The sequence below is a fragment of the Lacerta agilis genome, chromosome 3, assembly GCF_009819535.1.
Source record: "Lacerta agilis isolate rLacAgi1 chromosome 3, rLacAgi1.pri, whole genome shotgun sequence".
In the NCBI taxonomy this organism is placed as follows: Eukaryota; Metazoa; Chordata; class Lepidosauria; order Squamata; family Lacertidae; genus Lacerta; species Lacerta agilis.
In genome coordinates, this window is record NC_046314.1 from 57,326,958 (window position 1) to 57,352,086 (window position 25,129).

Genomic DNA, 25,129 nt, shown 5'->3' on the forward strand with positions numbered 1-25,129 from the left:
TGTGCGATTTCTGTTCTCATCCTGAAGCAAAGTTCTTAACCTGAGGTACTATTTCTGGGTTAGTGGAGTCTGTAACCTGAAGCGTCTGTAACCTGAAGTGTCTGTAACCTGAGGTACCACTGTACTTCAATAAAGATCGGGTCTACTGACCGCCTTGCTTCAAATACTTCGGCCTCCGGCTCCTTCCATCCCGACTGACAAAGGGCTCTTTGAGCTTCTTTGAGGGTTCTGTTGGGTTCAATCTGTCTCCCATTCATTGCATTCATCAGACACAAGGTACAATCTGCAGAGGAGAAGGCAGGCAGGTAGATGGTTATATTGCTCAGTGGCATCTGTTAATGATTGCTAAACATAAGAGGCTTTGACAATAAATTGAAACAGACTTTTCGGAGAGCTTGAAGTTATCTGGAGATTGTGTGTTGACTGGCATTCAGAAGGTGATGAATACTCTTTTTAATACCAGAACTGTCATCTTTTCTGCTATAAAGCACTTCACAAATGGTCTCATGCCATTGAAAAAGTGACTAGATGTACTGAGAAGATAAGCAGAGCAGTTAAACCTGCAATGCAGTCTGTATTTAGGAAGGATGGCTGAAAGCATTGTACCAAGAGGGCATAACAGGCACCGGTTAGTGTCAGGTGTTCTCCTTCTATAGGAGGCTGTGCCAATAGATGCAAAGGCTGCATTTTACTCTCACCTTCCAGTGGAATGTCTAGGGCTGTAGACCTATGTGGAAGTAAGTTCCATTTAACCCAATGAGGTTTCTGGCATAGCTGTCAACCTCCCTGCTGTTCCCCACTGTTATATACATAGCTGTCAACCCTCCCTGCTGTTTCCCAATGCTATAATAAGGGAATTTCCCGCAAAAAAAGGGAACAGGTTGACAGCTATGGTCTCTGGGTATACAGAAATTATTGAGGACACACGTTAATTGTGATATAGTGACTTCCTTTTTCACCAGGTTTTCAAGATTTTGAGTTCAGTAAAAGAAATTGCTGTCAATGTCAGTTTTTTTTTTCTAATAGCCAAATAAGCCATCACATGAGTATTCTGAGATTATCTCACAGCCTTTTCCTTTCTTATAAATGAACAACATCTCACTTTCTGTATCTGCATAGATTTTGTACCTTTATGGACTTATTTCAAAGCTTTGTATTACTAATTTAGCTTTCACAATATTTAGCCATATGAACTGACCCAGACCCTGCAACCATTGTCTGAAGCCCTTCTTTGTGTGTCAACACAAGAACAGGGCTTTTCCTGTGGAATGCTCTTCCCAGGGAGATTTGCCTGGCACCTTCATTACATATCTTTAGGTGCCAAGTGAAACCATTTTTCTTCAATCTAGCATTCAGCCAATTAACATTCTATGGTTTTTTTAATGTGTTGGGGGGGGTTATTAATTTGTTTTTGCTTTATTGTGTATTTATTTTGTGGTCTCATTTTATATTTTTTCTGTTGGGAACCACTCTGGGATCTTTGGGTGAAGGCCAGCATACAAATCAAGTAAGTAAGTAAGTAAGTAAGTAAGTAAGTAAGTAAGTAAGTAAGTAAGTAAGTAAATATTAGTAATAATAACAACAACAACTATTTGAATTATTGCTGTAATTAAAATATGCAAACTGATTTATTCTATCACTGAGTAAGAACCTGGACTGCATGTCTTTTCCAGCCCACATGGTGGCATCATTCATCTAAATTTCACTTTAACGACAAAATAGTTCAGTAGAAAATTCTGCTAGTAGTCCAAAGTTTTCTATAGAGAGCATGACTCTAATAAAACTCTGGCAAGTGTTAACTGGGTGTTCTGAGTCTTCTTTGGTCTCTCGGCACTAATGCTAACAGGTAACATTGTCCTGTCACTTGCTACTGTTTGCTACAGAGGCCAAAAGAGGCCTACAGAGGTCATTGTATTGATGGAAAAATTCCAGAAAGATAACTGTGTTAGTTCTCTTGCAGCAAATAAAGGAGCCTTGTAACATCTTAAAGGCTGATAAATTTAATGTGGGATAAGCTTTAGTGCATTAAGACCCACTTCATCAAATGCATGAAGTGTAAGCTGCAGTTGGCAGGCATATATACACATGAGTGTAAGGGTGGGGGGGGGGAGTAAACACTGGAGTTAAATGGCAATGGAATGCAAAAAGTACAGTCTGTGATCATTTAACTGGCGCTTGAATGTACGCAAAAGAAGCAGAGTAATAAATATATGTGCACTGCAATCTTCAGACCATAAAAATTATGGAATGCAGTTTGTGATTCCTAGAACATTTCTACTTGGTGAATACAGGGCTTGCCAGTATGGCACTGTGGGCACCATGGCACTCTCAAGCCTTCCTCTGATGCCCATGAAGCCTCTAAGTCTCCTTGGTCATGAAGTGGGGAGGGTGATTAACTTTTTCTCCCTTTAAAAGTAAATAGAGCTGAGGGAGGAAATTGGAAGAGTCACTCCTCTTTCTCACTTCCTCTTTCAGCTCTATGTGCTTTTCCAGGCTCTGAAATTCTGCTTTATCAATTCCCCTCGGAAGGCCAACCCAGGGGATTGGGGAACCATGTTTTTGACAAGCACAGACAAGCCCTCTTCCAGTAAACGAGACAGAGCCTTGATGGTTTATTTATCCATGCTGGCAATTAGCACAGCCGCTTGTGCATGTACTTTTCACCCTAGTGTAAAACTGTATTGCACCTATACTGTAGTGATAAAACAAGGCCTTTATTGCTGATATGGTCAACAGAATCATTGCATATAACAAGTCCACTACATTCCTCTTACATCAGGCATGCAAGTGCAAAACAAGGCCATTTGCTGCTATGGAAATAATTTGGCTTCAAAGCAAGACCGTAAATTGGCTATCAGCCACCTCTCACAGCTGAGCTGTGAGGCATGGCTGGTGGCCACATTAGCTCTTCCCTCTGTGGCAAATTAATTTCATTTCATATAAGCATTTGCAAGCCATGAATATATACAAGAGAAGCAGAGCCGTGTGTATTCTGAATTCCTGCAGTCACAGCATCATATTTGGTGCCAGGTGAGTAATCTGGTGTGGCTCAGTTTGTCGGGGGGGGGGGGAGGGGGGAGCAAGTTTCTAGATCTTCTGGCTGAAAAATAAGGTTGAAAAGAAGCTCAGTGAGATGTTCAAAGGATGAGGAGGTTGGTGATCTGAGAGAAAACAGAAGCTGCCTTCCTATAAGGACACAGGAGGCAGTTACTGTATACTAACACCATAGCTCAGGCTTGCTTTCAGAGAGCGGTAGCATCTTTCCTAGATTCCAGTTGTTCTTCCCCCAGCCCTGCGCTATCTTTTTAACTGAGGATGCTGGGAACTGAATTTGGGAACTTGTGCAAAGCACATGCTCTGTCACTGAGCTATGATCCTTTCCCAAAGGGGAGTGGGGACTTGGCTTGCTCCCATCTCCCGTGTCGTATGTGGTGATACTTTGAAGCCTCCCAAGAGCCAGGAGTGGGGATTGAATATTCTCCACATCTGCTGTTCATTTCATGCCCAGGTAATAAGAGGATGCACATTTGACCAACCACTCTGCAATGGAGTGAAATGTGCCTTTTGTGAACAAGCAAAGAAAAAGGAATTAAAGATTTGGCATTTTCCACATCTGCTCTGCAAATCATCCCAGCCCCCTAGCCCCCATAGAGAGGTGTTTTTTTTTTTAAAGCAGAGATTGCCCTTAAATATTAGGTGGTACTCAGCTATGAGTCAAACTTAGTAGGCACATTGAAATTAATAGGCTGAGCTTAGTCACATCCATTAATTTCAGGGGGGCTACTTGGAGTTGGATACCACCCATTGTAGAAGCACAGGCACACATTCAAAGCAAGGTTCCTTGCTATAGGATGTCCATTTTCTCTCAGATCAGTGGGTGGAAGGTGAGCAGGAAGTTGTGCACACCTTCCCCTCTAGCAGAGATGTGAGATGACTCAGTTGTTTGAATCACAGGGTCCTTTTGCTAATCTAAATACATGATGCAACAGGCGCATTTAGCACTGTGTGGGGCGACAGGTGAGGAGCAAACTGCTTTAGACACAGGAGGCGCTGTGTCTCATGATTCCAGCTCCAACTTCCAGATTCGTACTCGTAGTAAGAATACTGTTACTGCAGTAACATGAACAAGTGGGTTCAACCACCAGGGAACACACTAGTGGGGTTTTGATTTTGCACAGCATCTACGCAAGCTTCTAGATACTTCTCTGGAAATCACTCCTTTAGTCTGCTGTTCCCAGCATGCATGTGCTACTGGCAGCCTGAGAATGCCTACCCACTAAATTGATTTGACAGCTGGCAATCAAAAAAAAGTGCCAGGCCAAAGGAGGTCGGATGGTTGTGATAGCGTCAGCAAATTCTGCGCAGAGCAGGTTTCTGTGATAGGAGTTTTCACTAGCCTATTACCAAGACTTAGCTGGGTTGGTGGGCATGCTGGACTTCTTGAGAGGTTTCTCACCAGCATCTGGTTGGCCACTGTGAAAACTGAACTGCATGATGCCTTTGGCCTGATCCAGCAGCACTTTTCTTATGTCATTGATTTTCTCACTGGCAAGCATTTTATCAAATAACCTGACTGTACAATACTGAAAAGACTCCTCTTTCTATAGTAGCTTTTGACCCTTGGGTGTTTAAAAACATACACATTTCTTGTCTTGTGAAGGAAAATGCTAATGAAAAGGTGGTTCAGAGCAAATGATGTCTTGATCTTATAAAAGGAAGAACTGACAGCATTTATAGAAATATTGTCCAAGATTTTACTGCAAACCAATGGGTTTGGTCACAAAAATTATACATATTGTATAATAACCCTGTAAATTACATTATAATAGTGGTACACATTATAAGCCTTTAAAGGTTTTTTTCCTTTTTAAATATACATCTACTATTGCAACCAACTGTACAAGTCTTTTTACAAATACGTACAACCAGGAATGAAAAAAATACAAACCATAAATAATGCCCAGTTTTACAGATGAACCAAAAAAAATGATAATGAAATAAACCAACAGCTTTGATAGACTGCAGCTGGGGCATTTTGGTCCCTAGAAACCCATTCTAAAAATAGAAATATTTATATATTTATATATTTTTCCATAGCAGCAATGCTTTCTTTCAAGCATTATGGGTACTAGTCATTGAAGCCCAACATTATTAATTTTTACATTTTTTTCCTTTAAAAAAATAATCTATCTACACATATTAATTTATTGTCTTCCAAATATGGAAGGAACGAACAATGCCCCCCATTGTAGTGTCCTGCAAGTGTCGCACTGATGCTTCTGAACAAAGTCCATCTGAAAAATGTGCATACCACACTGACACCATTGTCCTCATAGCAAACTCGCACATACACACAAAAGAAACACACGTGTAAATCAGGAAACACTCTTGTGACAGGAAAAGCTTTGGAGCTCACAAGATCTCAGGGGGGGAAAGGCACGTTTTCGTAAAATCATCCCCATCATATCCAGAAAGATCTTCAAGCTAGGCTTTTCAGAACAGTCTCTCAAAAAAGGGGGGAGGGGGAAAGGGGGGTGCACACAGCATGTTGTTCTTAAGCTTACAATCTATGGCAGTCTATGGCAGCAGTAGATTCTTCCTTCTTTCCTTCTAAAGGCGATAGCACCACTTTGGTGGGTGGGAAGAACTGGAAGTTGAAATGTTTTGCAAGTTCATTTAAAAGTAGTTAGAATGTGCTCTTCCAAATGAACGGCAGGAACGACAACAAAAGCTTCCAGAAAAATAAAATAAAAAACGCAGTTGAAATTAAGGCTGCAAAGCTGCCACACAGTGAGAAGATGTGCAAAAGAAAAAAATCCCTCTCCTTTTTGAAGGTGACCGGACAAACTGGCAGCTTACACAGAAGGCCAACAGAAGGGTCATTATTAAATGAAGAAAAAGTACAAACAGATCACTATAATAGAAATTCACAAGAAAGAATCCATGGGAGGGGCATAGGAGAAGCCCAGAAATGCTTCAGCAGCTTCCTTGACGCTGGCAGTGATGAGGATGCTGTCTGAAGACTGGCCAATGGAGTTCGGGACAGGCTCATCTGTAAACTCAGGGTCAAAGTGCCGCAGGTCATTGGGGCCACTCTGTGAGAAAACAAGGAGGGTTCTGTTGTTAATGTCAGACTGGGAAGAAATGTTCAAATCTTTGCTTAATTGGGGCCTACTTTTTATTGCTGTTTTTTTAAAGCAAAACCAATCTAGGCACTTCATGGGAAGGCAATTACAAAAAACAAACCTGGATCACACACACCCCGAACTAGTTTCAAACCAAAACTAGAAATCTAATAGGGTGTGTGTGTGTGTGTGTGTGTGTGTGTGTGTGTGTGTGTGTTGGACTGGAGACTGATCTAGATTGGCTACAGTGGTCTCACAGGTCAACATGCACCTCCAAGCTCATAGAGTTCACCTGACCCGATTGCCTCACCTCATACCTGAACTGCATGAGGCAATTCCGTCCACTTATGTATAAACTCAAGGTGGCATTTAGAAATTAAGACACCTGCCCAATTGCTTCACACTGATAACACACTGGAACCTGCTAAAAACTAGCCTGTCATTATTTTTAACTTCAACCCCTGGGTACCCCAGTATAAATAGAAAAGTCTCTCCCATAATTAGAAGACGACACTTACCACATTTGGGTTGAAAGGGGGTGTAATCTTCTTATTAATGAGATCATCCCAGTTAATTAGGGAGAAGAAGATGTGGTTTTTAATCTCCATCTGTTGAGGAAATGGAAATCAGATCAGTTCAGGCAAGAGTAATTGGAAAAGACTGGTATCGTCTAGCCAACTTCCGAAACTCCCCCACCCACCCCTCACAACTCGCAGGATTATACTTACAAAGTCCTCCTTTGCACCCAGCCTCTTGGTCCTGTCCTTTTGTAGAAGACCTTCCAAAAGGTGTCTTGCAGAGTTGGTAATATTTGGCTTCAGCTGCAGAGGTTTGTTCAAGATGTTGTCATACATTTCTGCTGTGTTTCTGCTATAGAAAGGGGGCTGGAGAGAGGGGGAGAAACAGATTTTTAGTCCCAAGAGTCTAACTTACTGTACTGTCTGTATCACAATACACTTAATTTGATACCCATCTTGAGGCACTGGAATGGCTATGACACCTGTAACTCGATCTTTCTCCTTCTCATGTCCCACCCACCCAAGGAGCATAAGGCAACTGCTTATATTGGGTCAGACCAATGGTCCATCTAAGTCAGTATTGGCTACATGGCTCTCCAGGGTTTCTCAAGTAGGGAATAATTCCCAGCCAGGGACTGAACCCAAGACCTTCTGCATGCAAAGCAGATGATCCATCTCTGAGCTATGGCCACAAATATGTGCACCATGTAAGAGATCCACATGCAAAATACTGGCTCCAACTGAAGTTCGCAACATTTATCAATCCAGTGGAACCAAGATTCAGCTCTTTCTTATGCTGGTAACTACTACAGATGGAAACATGACTGGTATGTGTTTGCAATTAGCCAGTTGCTCGCTGTTTTTGCTTACCAGTCCATAAAGCATCTCGTACAAAACGGCCCCAAGGCACCACCAGTCAACAGTCCGGTCATAGGGTTGCTTGTGAAGGACTTCGGGGGCAAGGTACTATAGAAAACAAAAAGACAGGAAACATTAGAATAAAGTAGCCAGCCTGCATTCTTTTAAATGCTCCACTTAAAAATAACCTTAGTGACCTGACTGAGTGGGGCCTGCACTTGTGGATACATGACCACACCAATCTTTGCATCTATAGAACTTTGTTCTGCAGGAGTCCCTAGGTAACTTTTTCTTTCTGCCTTTAAAGCCTAGCATTTGTAGGCTCTGGCCTTTCACCCCCGCCCCCACCCGCTGCAGCTTTGTCAGCAGGGCTCATCAACCAAAGCCTGTTTGACTACTTCACCTAAACAACACAACATGTCCTTTTGTCCCATCTGGGAAATTCCTCTTCCCTCTGCACACTTTGGGCACATGCATCACTGCCATGTGGATAAAGAAAGCAGAACCCAGACCTACCTCAGGAGTGCCGCAAAATGTGGAAGTTGTGCCATTGTGTTCTATGTTCTCTTTGCAGAGTCCAAAGTCAGTCAAGACGATGTGGCCTTGAGAATCCAGCAAAATGTTCTCTGGCTTCAAGTCCCTAGGGCAAAGGAAGGAAAATACACAGGTGAGCCAATGGCTCTCAACTCTTATGTTTATTATAAGCAATGGGATTTTATCAGGTTTATTTTTTTTAAGGGGGGGTTGTCCCTTTGAAAACAAATGGGTTTGATGGATAGCCCCCAAGCCCTTTTTAAAGGTCATTTACCAACAGGATTTGGTCTATGTGCATTAGCAGCATCTATTTACTGGTTTTAACCCATAACCTAGAAGCGAATCTAAAAATTTTGTGCTGCACTGATTCCAGTACCCAGGGCCAGTGTCTTGGGAGCCCATTCCACAAGGTTCCTGACTTCCCCTTATTACATATTACAGCCTACTTCTCAGTTTTCACAGAAAGCATGCACATTTGCAAACCATCTGCCCTGCTTACCGGTAAACTATATTCAGTGAATGCAGATAACCCAGTGCACTGGCGATTTCAGCAGCATAAAAACGAGCTCTTGGCTCCAGGAAGCAACGTTCCCTCTGGAGATGGTAGAACAACTGCAGGAGACAAGGAAGGAGGGGGAGAAACCTGTTAGCGATCCCAAAACCATTAAAAACAATGCATTTAATTAAGCTCACTATATATATATAGCTAGAGAGAACAATGGTAGGAAATGGCCTAGTAATCTGCCGGCTGCTTCCTGCTATGAGAGGCTGGCAAGCAGGAGACCCTGAATCTAGTAACTCCTCCCCAAAACTCCTCTTCATACTTAATAGGAAGAAAACACTGCCTTATTTGTACACAGGGCAGGACTGACTTTGTTTTCAGCAAGGAAGAGTTTAAGGAGTTTGAATGATCTTTCGATCAAGCCCTGTGTATCTTTGGACACACATCCCTTATGGTCCTGCACACACTTTTTGCTTACCTCTCCACCATTGATGTAGTCTAGGACAAAATACAGCTTGTCTGCAGTCTGGAAGGAGAAGTGGAGTCCCACCAGGAAAGGGTGCTTCACGTTCTTCAGTAGGACGTTGCGTTCTGACATTATGTGTTTCTCCTAAGAGGAAGGGGAGCGGGAAATCATTAATTAACTGAGCAGCAGAACAGTAGGACTATTATAATTAGTTTGCCGATTGGCATTTCTCGTGCAGTGGGTGTAATTCAGTTACGTACCTCCTTCTTTTTCAGGATTGCTTTCTTCTGGAGGACTTTTACTGCATAGAAGTGCTCTTCTGCCTTGTGCCTTGCAAGAAGAACCTGAAATAAACCGAGACACCCCTTTGTTTAGGTATGATCATGATGCAAGGGAACTATCAAGTCACAACTCAGCTACATCCTTTCTGCTATCATGAGGCCCAGCTATAGAGTAACCCTGCACAACTCAATGGGCTGGCAGTAAAATACCACATATTAACATAATGGGTAGGTGCCACTGACTTAAGCCAGGGGATGGGACAATATAGTCTTCATTTCCCCTTGTGCTGTATGAGCCACATAGCCAATTTTCTTACATAAATTTTAATGGAACCTTGATTTTCAAGAATACTCCACCTCACACCCCTTCATAGTCACCAATTTGCTTCTTATTAAATCCCCCTGGCACTTCAAGTAGTTTGATACCCTAAATATTACAGGCCTATTGACCAAATGAATATGTATGCTTACCTTCCCAAAGCTGCCTTTTCCAATGACCTTCAGGAAATGGAAATCTGATGGTTTAGCATGTGGGTTAGAAGAAGGGCCAAGGTTGATCTGCTGGGATGGACTGGGCTGCAGTGAACAAAAAAAAATAGACAAGAGAAAAAAAATCAAACATTTGTACTGAAATATTTGGGTGCAGATTATTACTTTTTAAAAAACACAGTAAATTGCATTGCATTCTTCTATGGGGGAAATAATATGCTTTAAAGATTATGCCAATTTAAAAATAGGAGTTTTCTCTGCTCTAGAGGGAAATGCTAAATCTTTATTGCAAAACACTTCTTTCCAAGTTGCATCACTACAATGTGTCCTGAATGGAAAAACCCATGCCAGATTATCAACGGATAGAACATCTATGTTTAAAACCTGTTGCTATTACTGTCCTGTCTTCTCAGGATAGGCCGTGCATAATAGAAGCTACTTACTGGAGGAGAAGGATTGGCATTCATAAGTTCAGGCTCTTGAGGCTGGGAGATCTTCAAAATAGATTGAACTTCAGGGCTGCAAGAGATTAAAACCAGGATAATTAGTACAGCTGAACAAGGTACGGAACATAAAAAACATTTCACCACCAGGGGGCATGGTAACATTCTAGCTGGAAAGTTTCAGGTTGGCAGGCTGCTAAAAACAACTGGCTTACTAGGTTTCAGGGCTAAGATGAAACCGGAGACAGGAACAAACCATTCTGAGCAAAGAGACTTAAGTTTCCTCTGTAATTAAAGGTCAGAGGAGGGAATGAGGGATCAGGAAATCTAAACTAGGTGCCTTTCTCCAGTTTTCTATTCTTCAGCGAAACAGTAAAACTTAGCTGAATGCAGTTAATTCAGAACTAGTGATATTTTTAAATCTAGAAAATTATATTCTGTTTCCTACTAATTTTTTACAGCATCTACTCTACTGCTGGTCTTTTTTTTGGCACAAGGTGTATCTACTCAAAAGTGAGTCCAATAAGATTTATTCCCAAGTGCATATAGGGTTGCAGCTTTAATGACACCAGCTTCTACCACACAGGTGTCCCTAAAGTTACTTTCTAGTAAGTATACTTTGGAGTGTAAGTCCCACTGAAATTACTGAAATTTACATCTGAGTAAGCATGCATGATATTGTAAACATTTTTTAATTTAACAAAAAAACTGCAAAAAATATAATTTCAACAATCTCTCGCTGAAAGGAGTTATATAACTTCTCATTCTCTGTTAAATTTTAGAACAAAGTTCCATGCATTTCCCAGGCAATTTCTGCAGAAGAGAGTAAGAAAAAAGCACAACCCACAAAAAAATACTTACTGTTTGCATGCGTAGGAGTTGGTGGCTATCTTTTGAATGAAGTCATTCAGCCCCATTCGTCTCTGTTTCATGAAAGCTGCAAACAATCACAAGAGAGAAGGGGGTTGTTTCAGATTAATTCCCCAACTTCTTTCCTTTCCTTTATTTAATCCATCCCTTGAATGCAACAAAGGAGCCTCACTTCTACAACACGCTTACAGTCAGGAGGGCGCACGCTGTTTATGCTCCTTTCCCCCTCCTCTATTGCTAGCCCCCTCCTCGTCGTTCCCACTCACCGATCAGTATTGCCACCATCCCTCTCATCTTGGAGTAAGTTAGCGTGGATCCCGAAGCTTCGGCTTTGACCGTCATTGCGGACTTTCTAGGTTTCTCAATGTTGGGAGGAATAATAATCCAAGCAGTTGCGCGAGGGATAGAGTCGATGCGCGAGAGCCTTTCCAAGCAGCTAGCTGCTAGCTTTGCTTCCGAGTTAGGGAATTAGCAGCGGGGGTAAAGCGCGCAGTGCCAAAAGCCTTCACCCTGTTGAGTCACCTCGCGTCTGCCGCTCCGCCGCTCGCCCCGGGGCTTTATATAGGCGCGGCCTCGGCGACAGTGCAGTCAGAGAGGAAGGAGGGGCGGAGCCAGAGGGGAACAATGAGGAAGAGTCTCGCTCTCCCCCCGCCCCAGGCGCCCGGAGCTGCCGGGAGACATGCAGGCCTGGCGCCCGGCCCGCCCTTCCCCACGACATGTTCCCCACCCTTGACGTTAGAAAGGAGTCTCGCAAGCCGGGTGGAGAGGAAGAAGCCCGCCAGCTACCACGCACCAGCCCCCCCCTTTATCCTTTTTCACCCTCAGCAAATTGCAGTGAGATTAATTGGCAGCAGTTTTTTGGGGGGGGGGCGGAGACAATACAACAAAGCTCTGGGGTTGCAAACAAACCTTGGAGAGAGATAATTTTTTTAAAAAAAAAATCCTTCCAGTAGCACCTTAGAAACCAACTGAGTTTGTTATTGGTATGAGCTTTCGTGTGCATGCACACTTCTTCAGATAGATAGAGGTATCTGAAGAACCGTGCATGCACACGAATTGAAAGCTCATACCAATAACAAACTTAGTTGGTCTCTAAGGTGCTACTGGAGGGATTTTTGTTTTGTTTTGTTTCGACTACGGCAGACCAACACGGCTACCTACCTGTAATTTGAAGACAGATGCCAGCCTTATTTTTATGTACTTATTTATTGCACTGCAGAATTAGAACTCCGCTCTTTGCCTTGCCAAGGCGCTCAGGGCACTTGCTGCGTCCTTGTGGGCCCCCCCCCTGCACTCGTCCACCTGTGTGAGTTAACAGGAGGTCGATGACCCTCGAAGGTGCTAAGTTAGGCTTGGCCAGCAGCCTATTTTTTGTCCTTTAAATGTACCTGCCCTTGTTCCTCAAGGCCACCATAACGCGCAAAGGAAGTCCCGTTTTTGCCACTCTTTACACTTCCACAGAGAGACCCGCCGCGGGATAGGATAGCCTTGGCTTTTCAGACACCCCCAGGTCCGAGATGGACCTCATCCAAGGATCGATTAGTTCCAGAGATAAGAACAAAGGCATTTCCGTTGCGACACTCATCCCTGTCTCTCACAAGAGGCGCCGAGGGCGGGGGGATTGGGAGAGCCCTCTCCAGATCGTTCCCCCCTCCCATCCTGATAATCGGAAGGTACATACAGCCCCTGGACGTGGAATTTCCCTTTTTAATCTATTATGGCTAAATCCACACCGAGAGGGATGTCCTTCGCGACCTTACTTAGCCCTCGGGAACTTACTTTTTTATATAAAAAGTATCCGTACAGTTATTATATAAAGCAGTAACCAAGGGTGTCCTTGAACATATTTAGAATGTTCTGTGAATCAGTGGACAACCACAGCTAATCCACACACACACACACACACACACACACACACACACACACACCGGGGTTTCCCGAGAGCTGTGACTCCCAGGCAGGCCGGGGCATCCTTAGACGTTTAGTCCTGCCCTCCTTCTTAACATTAATCCGGCGGCATTCCCTCCAACATTAGCTATTTATGGCACACCTTACATAGGAAGAAATCTCCTTAATCTAAGGCAATGAGAGCAAAGCAGGAATCCCATTTGGTCGGAAGGTCCTGTGCCTCTGGATTCCTCCATCAAGGCAGGCAGAAACTTCTCCTACTCTTGAGAAAAAAAACGCCTTGGGGATCTGAGCCTCAGAAAGCAGACAGGGCTGCTTTTGAGGAGTCTCTGAACTTCTTCTGTCTGTTTCCACCCTCCCTTTCCTCCCTTGCCCTTTTCTTTATAAAACCACCTCAAAGCAACTCCACTGTCGTTCAGACTGCGAAACAGAAACCGCTGGAGTCACACGGACGGTTCCTGCTTTTACCAGATGGTATTTATTAATCGCCAGAGAGTGTCGCGGCGGGTCGGGGCTGTCCAGGGGCAGCCTTGCCTGGCAAGCGCCCTGGAGGCTCCAACCACGCGGCTCCAAAGGAATCCTGGGCCGAAGGGAGGCGTCCGGGGGCGGCTGTCAGTCAAGCACGAGCTCATCGGAGCCTCATAACAGGGAGGAGAGAGATTCTCTCTCCCTTCACCCTGCAAGTAGCCCGAACACAAGGAAGGGAGAGAGGCGCAAGCAGGAGGTGTAAAGGTCCCCTGCGCTGCGCAGGACTTTCTTACCCAGATCCTGGCCAGAAGCCCCGGTCTTTTCCGTTCCCTGCAACACCGGCGGTTCTTTCTCAGTCTCACATCTGCAGATGTTAAGTTTATGGCAGCCTCCCCACCCCCAACTCCAAGTATGTGAAGCAAAGGGAACCGGAGAGAGAGCCCCCCAGAGAGGACCGCTCCGCTCGATCTAAAGGAGAACTTCTGACGTCTGGGGTGAAGGCCGATAAGCAATGGCCTTTTTGCAGGGAGTGACTTCGCGGGGACGACGACTCTTGTTTCCTACCCCTGCTTCCTCAATCCCACAAACAAGCGCCCCTTCCAGGCGACCGATGAGACTCCAGAAACCGATTGGCCGGGATACTGCTGAAAGCGCCTTAAAAATATTGGGCGCGTGTAATAATAATGTTTAAAAACGAAAAAAAAAAAAGCCATCTCATGGAATGAGATGATGGAAATCTCCACATTTGCAAAAGCAACGGGGAGAAGTGTAAGAGGAGGGGGGGGGGCAGGAAAGCTGACTCAGGCTGCAATATTTTTTTTTCTTAATTTGCACAATTGTTTGAGAACACTCTGTGCCCGGATGGTGCGTTTATTTATTTATGCCTTTCTCCGCAGCAGCGTTGCGGAACACGTGGGGCGTGTTTATGTTTATGAATGGAGTTGGCCGGGACCCCGCCCACCGGTGACCTGAAGCACCGGCGGTGTCACGCAACGGACGGCAGTCATAACACATTGCAGGGAGGGGAACGGGGCGCGGAGAGCGAGCGGCGAGGTTGGGGATGAGACCACCTCCCACGCGGCGGCGAGAAAGGAGCACCGCCTTCCGACCCGAATGTTGTTACATTCTGATAAAATGCAACACGAATCGATTCAGGACCCCCCCCGGAAAATAATAATAATAATAATAATAATAATAATAATAATAATAATAATAATAATAATAATAATAATAATATCATCCTTCACCTTTGGGCACTGGGACAGAGGCAAGCTTCTGATCAAGAGCTCGCCTGCTTATTTAGCAGTAGCATTTTTTAAGTAGTAGCCTTCCCATCGTTCCCCTGCAATATATTAATTCTCCTTTCTCTTTTCCTATCACTTAAATGCAATATCTGCGATGCAAGAGCCTCAGCGAACGGGACAGGCCTGCAAGTGCAATCCAGGCAGGATGACTCGGGAGGAAGCCCACCCACCAGTTCAGCAATTGGGGCAGCAATAAAACTGCAAGCACATTTGCTAAAGCTAAGCAGGGTCAGATATCGTTTCAAACTGGAAGAGGAACCACGTGTTGAGATTGTTGTACTGCAGGGGGTTGGACTGGATTACTCTCGGCGGTCGAACATACTAAATTGATTGATACTGACTGGATCCTTGGAATCCACTGAACGCTGCTCAAAAAGAGCTTTCAGCGGATTTGATTTTACTGGACTTTCTGCATAAGCCCCGCCTCCGTCCTTCCCACTTCCAAGCTCCTCCGGCTCGCGCACGTTTTTCTGCGCGCCCGCGCCTACGACAACACTGTCTCTCCTGACTGTCCTCTTTCAAACGCTGCAAGCTGGGGCGGATGGCTCGCAGAACCCAAAAATCCCAAGCAGAAAGCGCGAGTTGGTAGCGCGGTGGGTGGGTAGGGCTCTTCCACGCCGGATCTAGAAATAACACCCCAACAAAAGGGCTGGGCGGAAGCGCCTCGGGCCTGTGCGACTCCCACGGGCTGCCAGTTGACTTTGCTGACGCAAGATTGCAAAAGTTGCATTTTGGCTAATCCGTTTATTTTTTTATTTTTTTAAATAAAACATACAAAACCTTTCGACTCGAATCCTTCCAGAATTCGGGGCTGTAGGAAAAAGCCGGGGGGGGGGACCGGACCAGTCCTGATTTATCCTCCTTTATAACACCGCAGCTTCGATTATTAACAATAACAACAACAATAACAAGATGCCCCGGGGAAATCAACCCTGATCTAAAGCTTCCTCCGCTCCTTTCCATTACACGTATCTCCCCGCGGCCTTTTACTCCGCCAGCAGCGGCAGGGCAGCTCCCGGGAGCCCCCGGCGACACACAGCCTTTCTCGCAAACTTTGCAAGCCGTCGCCAGCAGTTCCAAGGGGCGGCGGCGCCTCGGGACTTCCCGCAAACGCGCATGCGCTCAAGTCCCTGCTTTGGCTCCTCCTCGCCTGAACCCGGCGAAACTGCTCCTCCGCAGCCGCTGCAAGACTCAGCTTGGAAGCCCCATTCATTCGCGGCTTCGTTCACTTATACCCTGGGCAATGCTGCTCTAGCCATCAGGTGGCACATGATGCCGAAGAGTCTCCTCTGTGTGCCCCCCCCCCCGCCTTGGCCACTTTCCGCGTGCTTGACCACACAAGAAGCTGCTTTATATATATATATAGGGTCAGACTCATGGTCTCCGCTTGGGACCACCCCAGTCAATCTGCCCATGTGATCTGCTTAACCGGAAATGCCTGCCAACTGGGATGGTGTTTTGGCCAGAGGGTTAGGCCAGTTCACTAGCGGTTGTTAGCCACAATGGCTGGGCTCTTCTGCCTCCCCTGGTAGAGGCAGCTCGCCTCCGGATACCAGTTGCTGGGAATCGCTGTCCTCCTCCTCAGGCCCTGCTTGCCCCCGGCGGCTTTGCATGGGCATCTGGTCCCCCCACTCTGGGAACAGAATGGCGGGCCAGATCTAGGCCAGTGGCCGGACGCGGAAGGGCGCTTCTTACATTCCTTGGAAATGCCAGGAATCGAACCCGGAGCCTTCTGCATTCCCAGCATGAGCCAAGATGCTTCTCATCTAATGTCACTGAGCCAGCCAAGGTCGTTCTCGTCCTCATAGCACCACATCGCCTTCTTCGGCATCATTTGTGCTCCCACAACATTAGTCCAGTGGCAGATGGCTGGGTGAAGCAAGCCAGCTGCCCTGGTGAGCCTTCTCCACCAAGAGCGGAAGATTAGCATTCAGAAGGTCCCAGATTCAGTCCCCGCAGCATCTCTAGGCAGGGTTGGGTTTGGGGGAGGAATTGTCAGAATCCTTGGAGAGCTTCTGCCGGCCAATACCGAGCTTTGATGCACTAATGGCCTTGGGAGAACACATCCTATGGTATTCACCACATCCTTGGAAGGATGCACTTGAAAAGAAGCACTGCTGTAATACCTGCCCCACTCCGCAAAAACCACCTCCCTCAAACATTTAAGTTGCACTGAGACATCCAAGCCATTGTTCCACTCCTTCCTACTCTTTGACAAGCCACCTTTCAGGGAAGCCCACATAAGCAAAGCGAGTTCAAGGCAACATTCCTATGGATTTGCCAGGAATGACCTACAGGCAGTTTTCCCGTAAGACTTAAGCCTCTAGCATAAAAAACAATGGTTTTTACACAGTTCTGTCCATCCACTGCCCCTCCTGCTGCTCTTTCAGACGAGATTGCCTCGGAGCTAATCTTATCAGCGCCCCCAGAAAACAATTGAGCCTCCAGCCCTTATCTCCAGCCGCACCTGATAGGACTATTTTAAATCGAAGAGTGTCCATCTCAACTCGATATTCAAGCGCTCTCTTCCTTCCCTAGGTCAGAAGTTGTTGTGAAAGTTTCCCACCGCGGAATATATATAATGTTAATTCGACCAACCTTTCAGCGAAGACTTCTCTTCTTTCCCTCTCATGGTGTTTGCCTCTTCCTCTCTGCCTCCTCCTCAAGATCCCACCACAAGTGCCAGGAGCCGCCGTTTCGGCAACCCTGTTCTAAATCCTCGGGCTTTGTTGTAATTCCCAACCAAAAAGCGTCTCCTTCTTTGGGCCGTCCGGCTCTCCGTCAGCTTGCAGGGAGGCGGGCGATGAAATAAAGGAAACGAGCTGATCTGGCTGCCCAGTTTATGAACCTCGTATTAAAGGTGATTTACATACCAGAGAACTAAAGTTCAGCAAGAGCCACGTTGTTGCAACATAAACCCTGAGATTGACTGAAGTCAACACTTGCTTATTTTATATATATATACTGTATGTACACACACACACACACACACACACACACACAACATGCCCACACACAAACACACACCCAGCGCGGCAACTAGAAATGCCGGTCTCTTTTAATTGATGCAGCAGGAGACTTGAATCAAAACACAATTTGGGAAGGGAGGAGGAGGGAAGAAAACACAGAGGGAGGAGGAGCCTGCGTCTGCGATCCTGAAGTGCCCGCGTGACTTCTTTAATGTCCCTGTGCCCTCCAGGTATGGTTGGACATCAGTTCTCGCCAGCCCTAGCCAGTGGCCATATGATTATGGGAAGAAGAAAGAAGAATAGGACGAGGAGTAGAGGCAGCCGGGCTCCTGAACATTTGCCATTCTTGTTATCATTAAGATCTTTTGCCAGCCCTTCACAGCAGCAAACTATTTACATGCGATGTTAAAAACCATCAAGACAGCTTTGCAACCCAGCAACATCCCAGTTTGCAGGGTTTCCCACTGGTATCTGGTTGGCCACTGTGAGGACAGAAACACTGGACCAGATGGGCCATTGGCCATTCTCTTGCTTGCTTAATTGCATTTATATACCCCACCTCTGCTCCAAAGGTGCTACATGGTTCTGTCCTGTCCCGCTCTACAACAACCCTGCGAGGCAGGTTAGGCTGAGATGCAGTGACTGGCCCGAAGGTCACTTAGTGAGCTCCACGGCCCAGTGGGGATTTGAACCCTGGTCTCCCAATTTCATAGTCCGACACTCGAACCACTTCCCCACGCTGTCTTTCTTGTGGTCCCCACCACTAATGTGGTCTGGGAACGCTGGCTAAGGGTTCAAGGATGAGGATGGAGGATGTGGAGGCAATGTGGTGTTTTGGTGTGGTTTTTTAAAAAATGTATTTTTATTAAAGATTTCTTGATTTACAAAAGTATGTGCAATGTCTCTCTCTTGTATTTTTTCCATGTGGTGTTTTGTTTTGCTTTTTTACCGTTGTAGGAAGAATCAAGCAGGCGATCCCCCAGATGCACGGGCCACTTGAGCTGAAATGGGTTGAGGAGTTGGGTAGGTGGGGGATGGGTATCGTCTTACTGGAAGCTTGAAGGCTTAAGGAGGGGGCAGGCGAAAGGCAATGCGGGGAGACATCGCCCTCCTGCCCGCCTGCCTCTTCTGCTTTGCCCCCGCGTCAGAGCTGCGCTGGACGGCGACGGCAGCATCAGGCGGCGTCCGGCCGAGTTCCTCTCCGCTTCCCTTCCCGCCCGCCCAGCCGTCCGCTCCACTTCCCCCCTTTTCCTCTATATAGCAGCGGCGGGAGACAGCCGGGCTCCTGCTGCACACATGTCGCTTGCGCAGGAAAGGAGGCAAGCTGCGCGGAGACTGGCAGCCTTTTCCTCCCAGCCCCGCCAACGGAGGGGCGTGTGGAGGTTGGAGCCGGCGCCCCCATCCCCCACCCGCCTCGTCCTGGCACCTAAGCGCTTCCGAAAAGGAAAGCGACAGCTATTGCAGGGAGGGCTTTCCCCGCCGCCTGCGCCTCGCCTGCATCCCACTGACGTCTCTGCTCCACAAACTCAAAGGAGAGAGAGGGGGGCAAAGGGTTAATAGCCTCTGACGGGGCGGTCGTCCCTAAGCTCCTGTAGTTTAAGCGTGGAATCGGCGACTAGGGGGCGCTCGCGCTCACTTTCATTTCTCGTGGTGGAGGAGGGGGAAGGGCGCTTTAATGAGCTCCCACCGTGGACTCCCTGCAGCGAGGAAACCACGCCGTGTCCCCATTGGGAAGGGACGGACGCGCCCCTCATTTTAAAGCCCCTGCCCCCTTACGATTCGAGAACGCGGCAGCCGTGCTGTTATCTGAACGAAGAGGCTAAGGTCGGCAGATCAAAGGCACTTTGAAAACTCCTGTCATCTGCAATTGGCAGGCTGTGTCCCTGAGATGAGGGGTGGTCAGGTCCTCGTTTTGCACGACAACGACCTGAAGCACAGTTAGGACATGTCTGCGTCCGGAAGCTTCCCAGGCTGCTGCTGAGACTAACTGACCCAGAAGCACAGGAAGTGCCCCTCCCTCCGTCCCCAAATAAAGCTACAAAGGAAGGAGGCGCAGGGCAATTTATTCCCGAGACTTCAGCATCCTCACTGGCCTTGCAATCTGGCGCGTGGATCAGCGTGGCGATGGTTTGCATTAGCTGCGTGCCTTCCTCGGGTAATCGCATGAACCCGAGTCATGCTGAGTTAGACCACTGGCCTATCAGGGACCACTGGCCAGCAGTGGCTCGCTAATGTTTCTCCCAGCCCCACTATTACAGTATTTTGTAGAAATGTCTGGGGTCGAAACGGGTGGCGCCTGCCTAACACGGTGCTGGACCAAATAAGCCAGCAGGATCAGTGCTGTACAGTGATAGTAGAAGTAGCCCCCTCCGCAAGGTTACCATAGAAGTATTAGACTAACAGCTTTTGCATGCAAGACCACATTTCCAGGTTATTTTTGATGGCTTGATTTTCTGTAATGTTCCAATTCATTTCTAACCACACTTATTGGGGGATACGCTCTGTAAAACACAGCAAGACTTACTTCTGAGTAAAATATGCTTAGGATTGCATGCATAGATCGATGGGTGGTAACAATGACAGGTACATAATGTAGTAATCAAGGATGTCTTAACTGGTAATGGTGATTTTCCAGTATTGTGGTTTGACTCAGTAACCCCCCAAGTAGATGCAAAGACAGGTACCTAAATGTACCACTGGCAGAGGTGCAAGCTCTTGCTAGCCCCAGCAAATCACTCTGAGGTGTGGTTGTGGTGGTTGGTTTTGTTGTTACAAAGCATCTAGAATAGATGTATCTACACATAGCTTCATCCAACTGGTTTGTCTCTTGTCATGCCACAAATCTGGCTTCTTTTGCAACAGCTCTTTTCAAAGGCCTGAGGACTGATGCAAGCCAAATATCAATTTAAGCCAAAGCACTGAGTTTACAGCAGTATAGCCCCAATCTGAAAATGTTTACATGGAAGTAAGACCCATTAATTCCAGAAGAATGTATTGCTTCCAGATAAGTATGCCAGGACACCAGCCGTCCAAACCAGCAACTTAAGAGAGTCATGACTAATGTCCCAAATGTTTGCTCTCAAGGGATCTTAGTTATGATTTTGTTCTTGTTTCTGTTGGATCAGACCCCATTACATATAAACAAGTCCCACTGATAGGAAAGCACTTTTGTTTTTTTGTTTTTTATTGTGCGTACGGAAATATTTCCCCCCTGGAATCAGTGGACCTACTTGCAAGTAATGGCCTCAAACTAAGGCTTGGATGCAGAATAAATTAGCTGCACTTTGGCCCCATTGAAATAAATGTGACAAATCAGCCACACAACTAAGTGAAGTTCCATTGATTTCAATGGGAAGAATTAATCTCAACTAACTCAGCCTGGGTGTTTTGTGGTTCCTAGTCCTGTTTAGCATACTGAGACTGTTGGCCTAGTTTTTACTGCTTTGCCTAAGCTGTACAATGGATCTGGCAGTGTACATGTAAGCTGTTGACAATAAATAGGACACATTTAATAGATTTAATAATAATCAATTTAATGATCGCAATAGCAGGGGGCTGCCGAAAGACTGCTGGACACTTCTCCAGCAAGGAGTTTGATATTGGCTGGGAAAGCTTCTATGGATCTGATTTGAGTGCCATATTTTGCCAAAGATACCAGTACATTTGCTACCTATTTTACAGTATTTCAGTTTGCTGCTGGTCATATCGTGGGTTTATGGCACTGTCAATAAAGAGCTTTAATGCCAGGGGATTGGAAGTGCAGGATCATAAAGTGATGAGCCTCTGAGCTAGGAGAAAGTAATCCCCAACACGGAAAATTACAGCATCTCTTAGCTGGCGTGACCTGTAGTTAAAAAGTATCTGATACTTTCAGTATTGCTCCAATATTCCCTTATTGTTGGTTGTTAAACTAGCTGCAGCTATCAGAGAATTGTGACCTGGTGGTGACCTGGTGCACTCCCAGAGGTGATGGTCTGTTTGCTGCCTGCATGACCCAGCCCTTAGGGGGCTTCCAAGTGGAGAATTTTGTAAATCATAGAATTGTAGAGTTGGAAGGGACCATAAGGGATCTTCTAGCCCAACCACCTGCAATGCAGGAATCTTTTGCCGAACAATGGAAGACTCAGAAGGGAAATGGGGATCAGTGCCAGTCTCAACTGGACCTGCATTTGAAAACCCACACTTGCAAGCTTCTCTCCCTGTCAAAAGTTATTTATGGACACGAGAAAACAATGGTCTGGAATGCCCATGTGGTTTGCAATTGGCTCTAGAAAATAGGTTTTCTCTGTGTTACATTGGACTTTCTGATTCATTGCCGATTGCTGATTTATAGCTCAGGGCATTGTGAGCAGTCTCATGAACGATATATAAGAAGTGTCTATAGACTCTGAAACATGTGGTGCTTGTCACTGGGAACAGAGCATAATGGTAATCTAGGTATATGTAGTGGAAACTCGCGGAAGATCTTTGTAATCACGAGGAGTCAGGTTACATGTCCTATTCCCTTTTCCTCCTCTAATTAGCAAAGTAAGGTTGCTTGTGAGGAGGATGCAATTAGTCGAGAACACCTTCAGCTGCCAATGACCTTGGCCAAGCCACACTCAGGTGCCTGATTCCCTGACCATTCGGGAATGGTGCCTGATGGCCAGGTGAAAACAATCAAACTTAAGTCAGCTATATAAGCAAGGGAATGGAGGGGACAGATTGGGGCTTCGCCACAGACTAGGTCTTGGGTGCTGTGGGGTTTCTGGTGTGAGGGATCTCTCCCGCTGCTCTCTTGAAGCCCCGGGCGGCAGAAGAGGAGGAGATTTGTGTTTGGGCGTTGGTCAGGTACGCTACGTTTGTCTGATTGTATCTAGAAAATTAAAGCATACTTTTTTTGTGTTCTTCTTCCATCTGTGTGTTTTATTGGATCCAGATTCAAAAAAAGGAGAACCCTGCCCCTTGGCAGAACATTTGGCGCTGTGAGCAGGATCTGGAGACAATGCCCTGGTGGAAGAAGAAAAGCCCTAGGCAGGAGGATGGCCAGAGCCATATCCCTGGTTGGCCCAGCACTAGTGCTTGGGCACCAGTGGCTCAAATTTTGAACCAGTTGACCCCACCAGTGTCATGGGATGCTGAGATGGCTGGGTTTGGAGGTGCTACCCCTATGGCTGTGTCTAAGTGTTTGCAGCTAATGGGGATAGAGAAAGGTGCGGGGCAGAAGACAGTGGGGGGGCTTGGATGGGTCCTACTCACTGCGCTCCGGAGTGTTTGGGAGCAATTAGAAGCCTCTCAGAGGAAGGTACAGCAGCAATTAGAGGACATCGCTGCTTTAAAGGACCAGCAGGCAATTCTTAAGGAGGTGCTAGAAAGCGCTCGGGGGAGGGAAGAACTGGCTAAGGAGCGGGCTGCCACTATGGCTATTCGCTTTGCTAAAATGAAACACCCAAAGCGGGTAAGAAAGAAGCGTATCCCTAACCCTCGGAAGGTTAGAGCCCTCATTGCTTCCCGGGAATGGGACCCCAAGACATGGAGTGGGGACATTTGGGATTCTAGTGATGAGGAGTCAGAATGGACAGAGGGAGAAGATGAGGGGAATGAAGAGGAATGGGTTGCTGAGGCACGTCCTCTAGTGACCAACAAGAGTAAGGGACCGCCAGGTAACCCACAAGCGGCCCAGGCCACCCGGATAGTACGGGATTACACTCAGCAGGAGTTGGCGGAAATGGCAAAGACAAACAGGCAAAAACCCGGGGAGGGGTTGAGCCAATGGCTGGTTAGGTTGTGGGACCAGGGAACTACCAGTCTTTACTTGACGGGGGAGGAGTTGGTAAAATTGGGAACCCTATCTCGTGATACATTGGTTAATCAGTTTTTGCGCATGCCTAATTTGGGTGCAACAGGTTCCCTATTTCAGTGGTGTGTAGAGGCTGTATACGCCAGATACCCCGCCCCAATGGATTGGGAAGAACAGCCAGGCCCCTGGCAAACCATTGAGGAAGCCATAGAACAGCTGCGTGGCATGGCTTTGCAGGCTGGGATCTATCAGCAAGGGTTCCAGGGACCAGAGAGTCAGCGTCTCACTGCCGGTATGAGGGCGCGGCTGTTAAAGGGCGCACCCTCACATATGCGTGGCCCATTGTTAGCGCTGCTGGGCCCCGCCCAAGGGAGACCTGTTGGTGAAGTTGTTCTCTTGATAGGACAATTAGGGGAGGCAGAGAGAGAAAATGTCGCTAAACCCCGCGCCCGAATAGCACAGGAGAAGGGAAAATCAGGGACTGATAAGAAGTCCTTCACCAGGACAGATAAAACATCCTCCACCCCTAAGGTGACGAGGAAGCAGATGTTTTTGGAATTATTGGAAGCAGGGGTTCGCAAGGAAGATATAGATGGCATTCCCACTGCAGAAATGTACAACTTGTGGAAGTGGTATATTGCAGAAAGAGCTAGACCTGGTTCTCATGGGGTGAGCGCACTGCAGGAGCAAGTGTTGGCTGTGACTCCTACAGGGGAAGAAATCCAAGAAATTCCTAGCTTAGAACTTAAAGATCCCCCAGCACAGGAAGCTCCCCCGTATGAGCAGGTTACTCATGACGAAGTCTGGTTCACCGATGGCTCCGCCCGTTACCAGGGAAATGAGCGAGTCTGGCGTGCCGCCGCTTTAAATCCTCGAAAACAAATTACTCTGACCAGAGGAGGAAAAGGGAAGTCCAGCCAATATGCTGAGTTAATGGCTGTATTAATGGTCATGGAACATGCAATTGAGCAAGGAGGGGATGTTGTATATATCTATACTGATTCTTGGGCTGTGTTTAAAGGGCTGACTGTATGGTTTCCAAAGTGGAAACAGGATGGCTTTTGCATCCACAACCGACCATTGTGGGGGCAGGACCTCTGGATAAAACTGGATCAAATGCTCTCAAAAGTACAAATGCACATTGGACATGTAGATGGACATACAACAGGGACACCTGTTGCCCTGTACAATCAGGCTGCTGATCGGTTAGCAAGAGTACGGACAGCTACTCCAGAAGACGAAGACGAAGAGTTATTGGTATTAGCACGCTGGGCGCATGTCAAGGCAGGGCATCTGGGGGCCAAAGCCACCAAAGAATGGGCCATCAAGAGAGGCATTCCATGTTCAGTGAGTGCCGCTGCCACAGTGGTTGCTAATTGTCAAGTGTGCTCCCAGGTGAGACAGATGCCTCTGTCTAAGACACCCATGGGAAAATTACATCGGGGAAGTGGTCCTGGGCAAATATGGCAGATTGATTATATAGGACCCTTACCCAAATGTGGACGTTGGCAGTATGCATTAACCATGGTAGACACCTTTTCAGGGTATCTTTTGACTTACCCCTGCGCACGAGCGAACCAGCAGAACACCATAAAGGGGTTGGAGATGTTAATAC

General features: G+C 46.6%; 1 protein-coding gene across 4 annotated transcripts in view; it reads right to left on the reverse strand.

The window, feature by feature from the left end:
• Nucleotides 1-4,730: 4,730 nt before the first annotated feature.
• The window catches only part of SGK1 (serum/glucocorticoid regulated kinase 1), an 84,694-nt gene continuing 64,295 nt past the window's right edge, over nt 4,731-25,129 (reverse strand). The window contains exons 1-12 of one of the 4 annotated variants that reach the window (XM_033143826.1): nt 17,365-17,634; nt 11,078-11,153; nt 10,217-10,292; nt 9,756-9,860; nt 9,264-9,347; nt 9,016-9,147; nt 8,535-8,647; nt 8,018-8,141; nt 7,514-7,609; nt 6,854-7,009; nt 6,644-6,733; nt 4,731-6,095 (exon numbers count right to left, since the gene is read on the reverse strand). In XM_033143826.1, coding sequence (XP_032999717.1) covers nt 5,928-6,095; nt 6,644-6,733; nt 6,854-7,009; nt 7,514-7,609; nt 8,018-8,141; nt 8,535-8,647; nt 9,016-9,147; nt 9,264-9,347; nt 9,756-9,860; nt 10,217-10,292; nt 11,078-11,153; nt 17,365-17,398 — 1,254 coding nt within the window. In that variant the 5' untranslated portion in view covers nt 17,399-17,634 and the 3' untranslated portion in view covers nt 4,731-5,927. Of the gene's footprint in view, nt 6,096-6,643; nt 6,734-6,853; nt 7,010-7,513; nt 7,610-8,017; nt 8,142-8,534; nt 8,648-9,015; nt 9,148-9,263; nt 9,348-9,755; nt 9,861-10,216; nt 10,293-11,077; nt 11,154-11,352; nt 11,600-13,755; nt 13,883-17,364; nt 17,635-25,129 lie in introns of those variants that run through there. The other 3 variants (XM_033143827.1, XM_033143825.1, XM_033143824.1) reach the window with 3 other exon arrangements.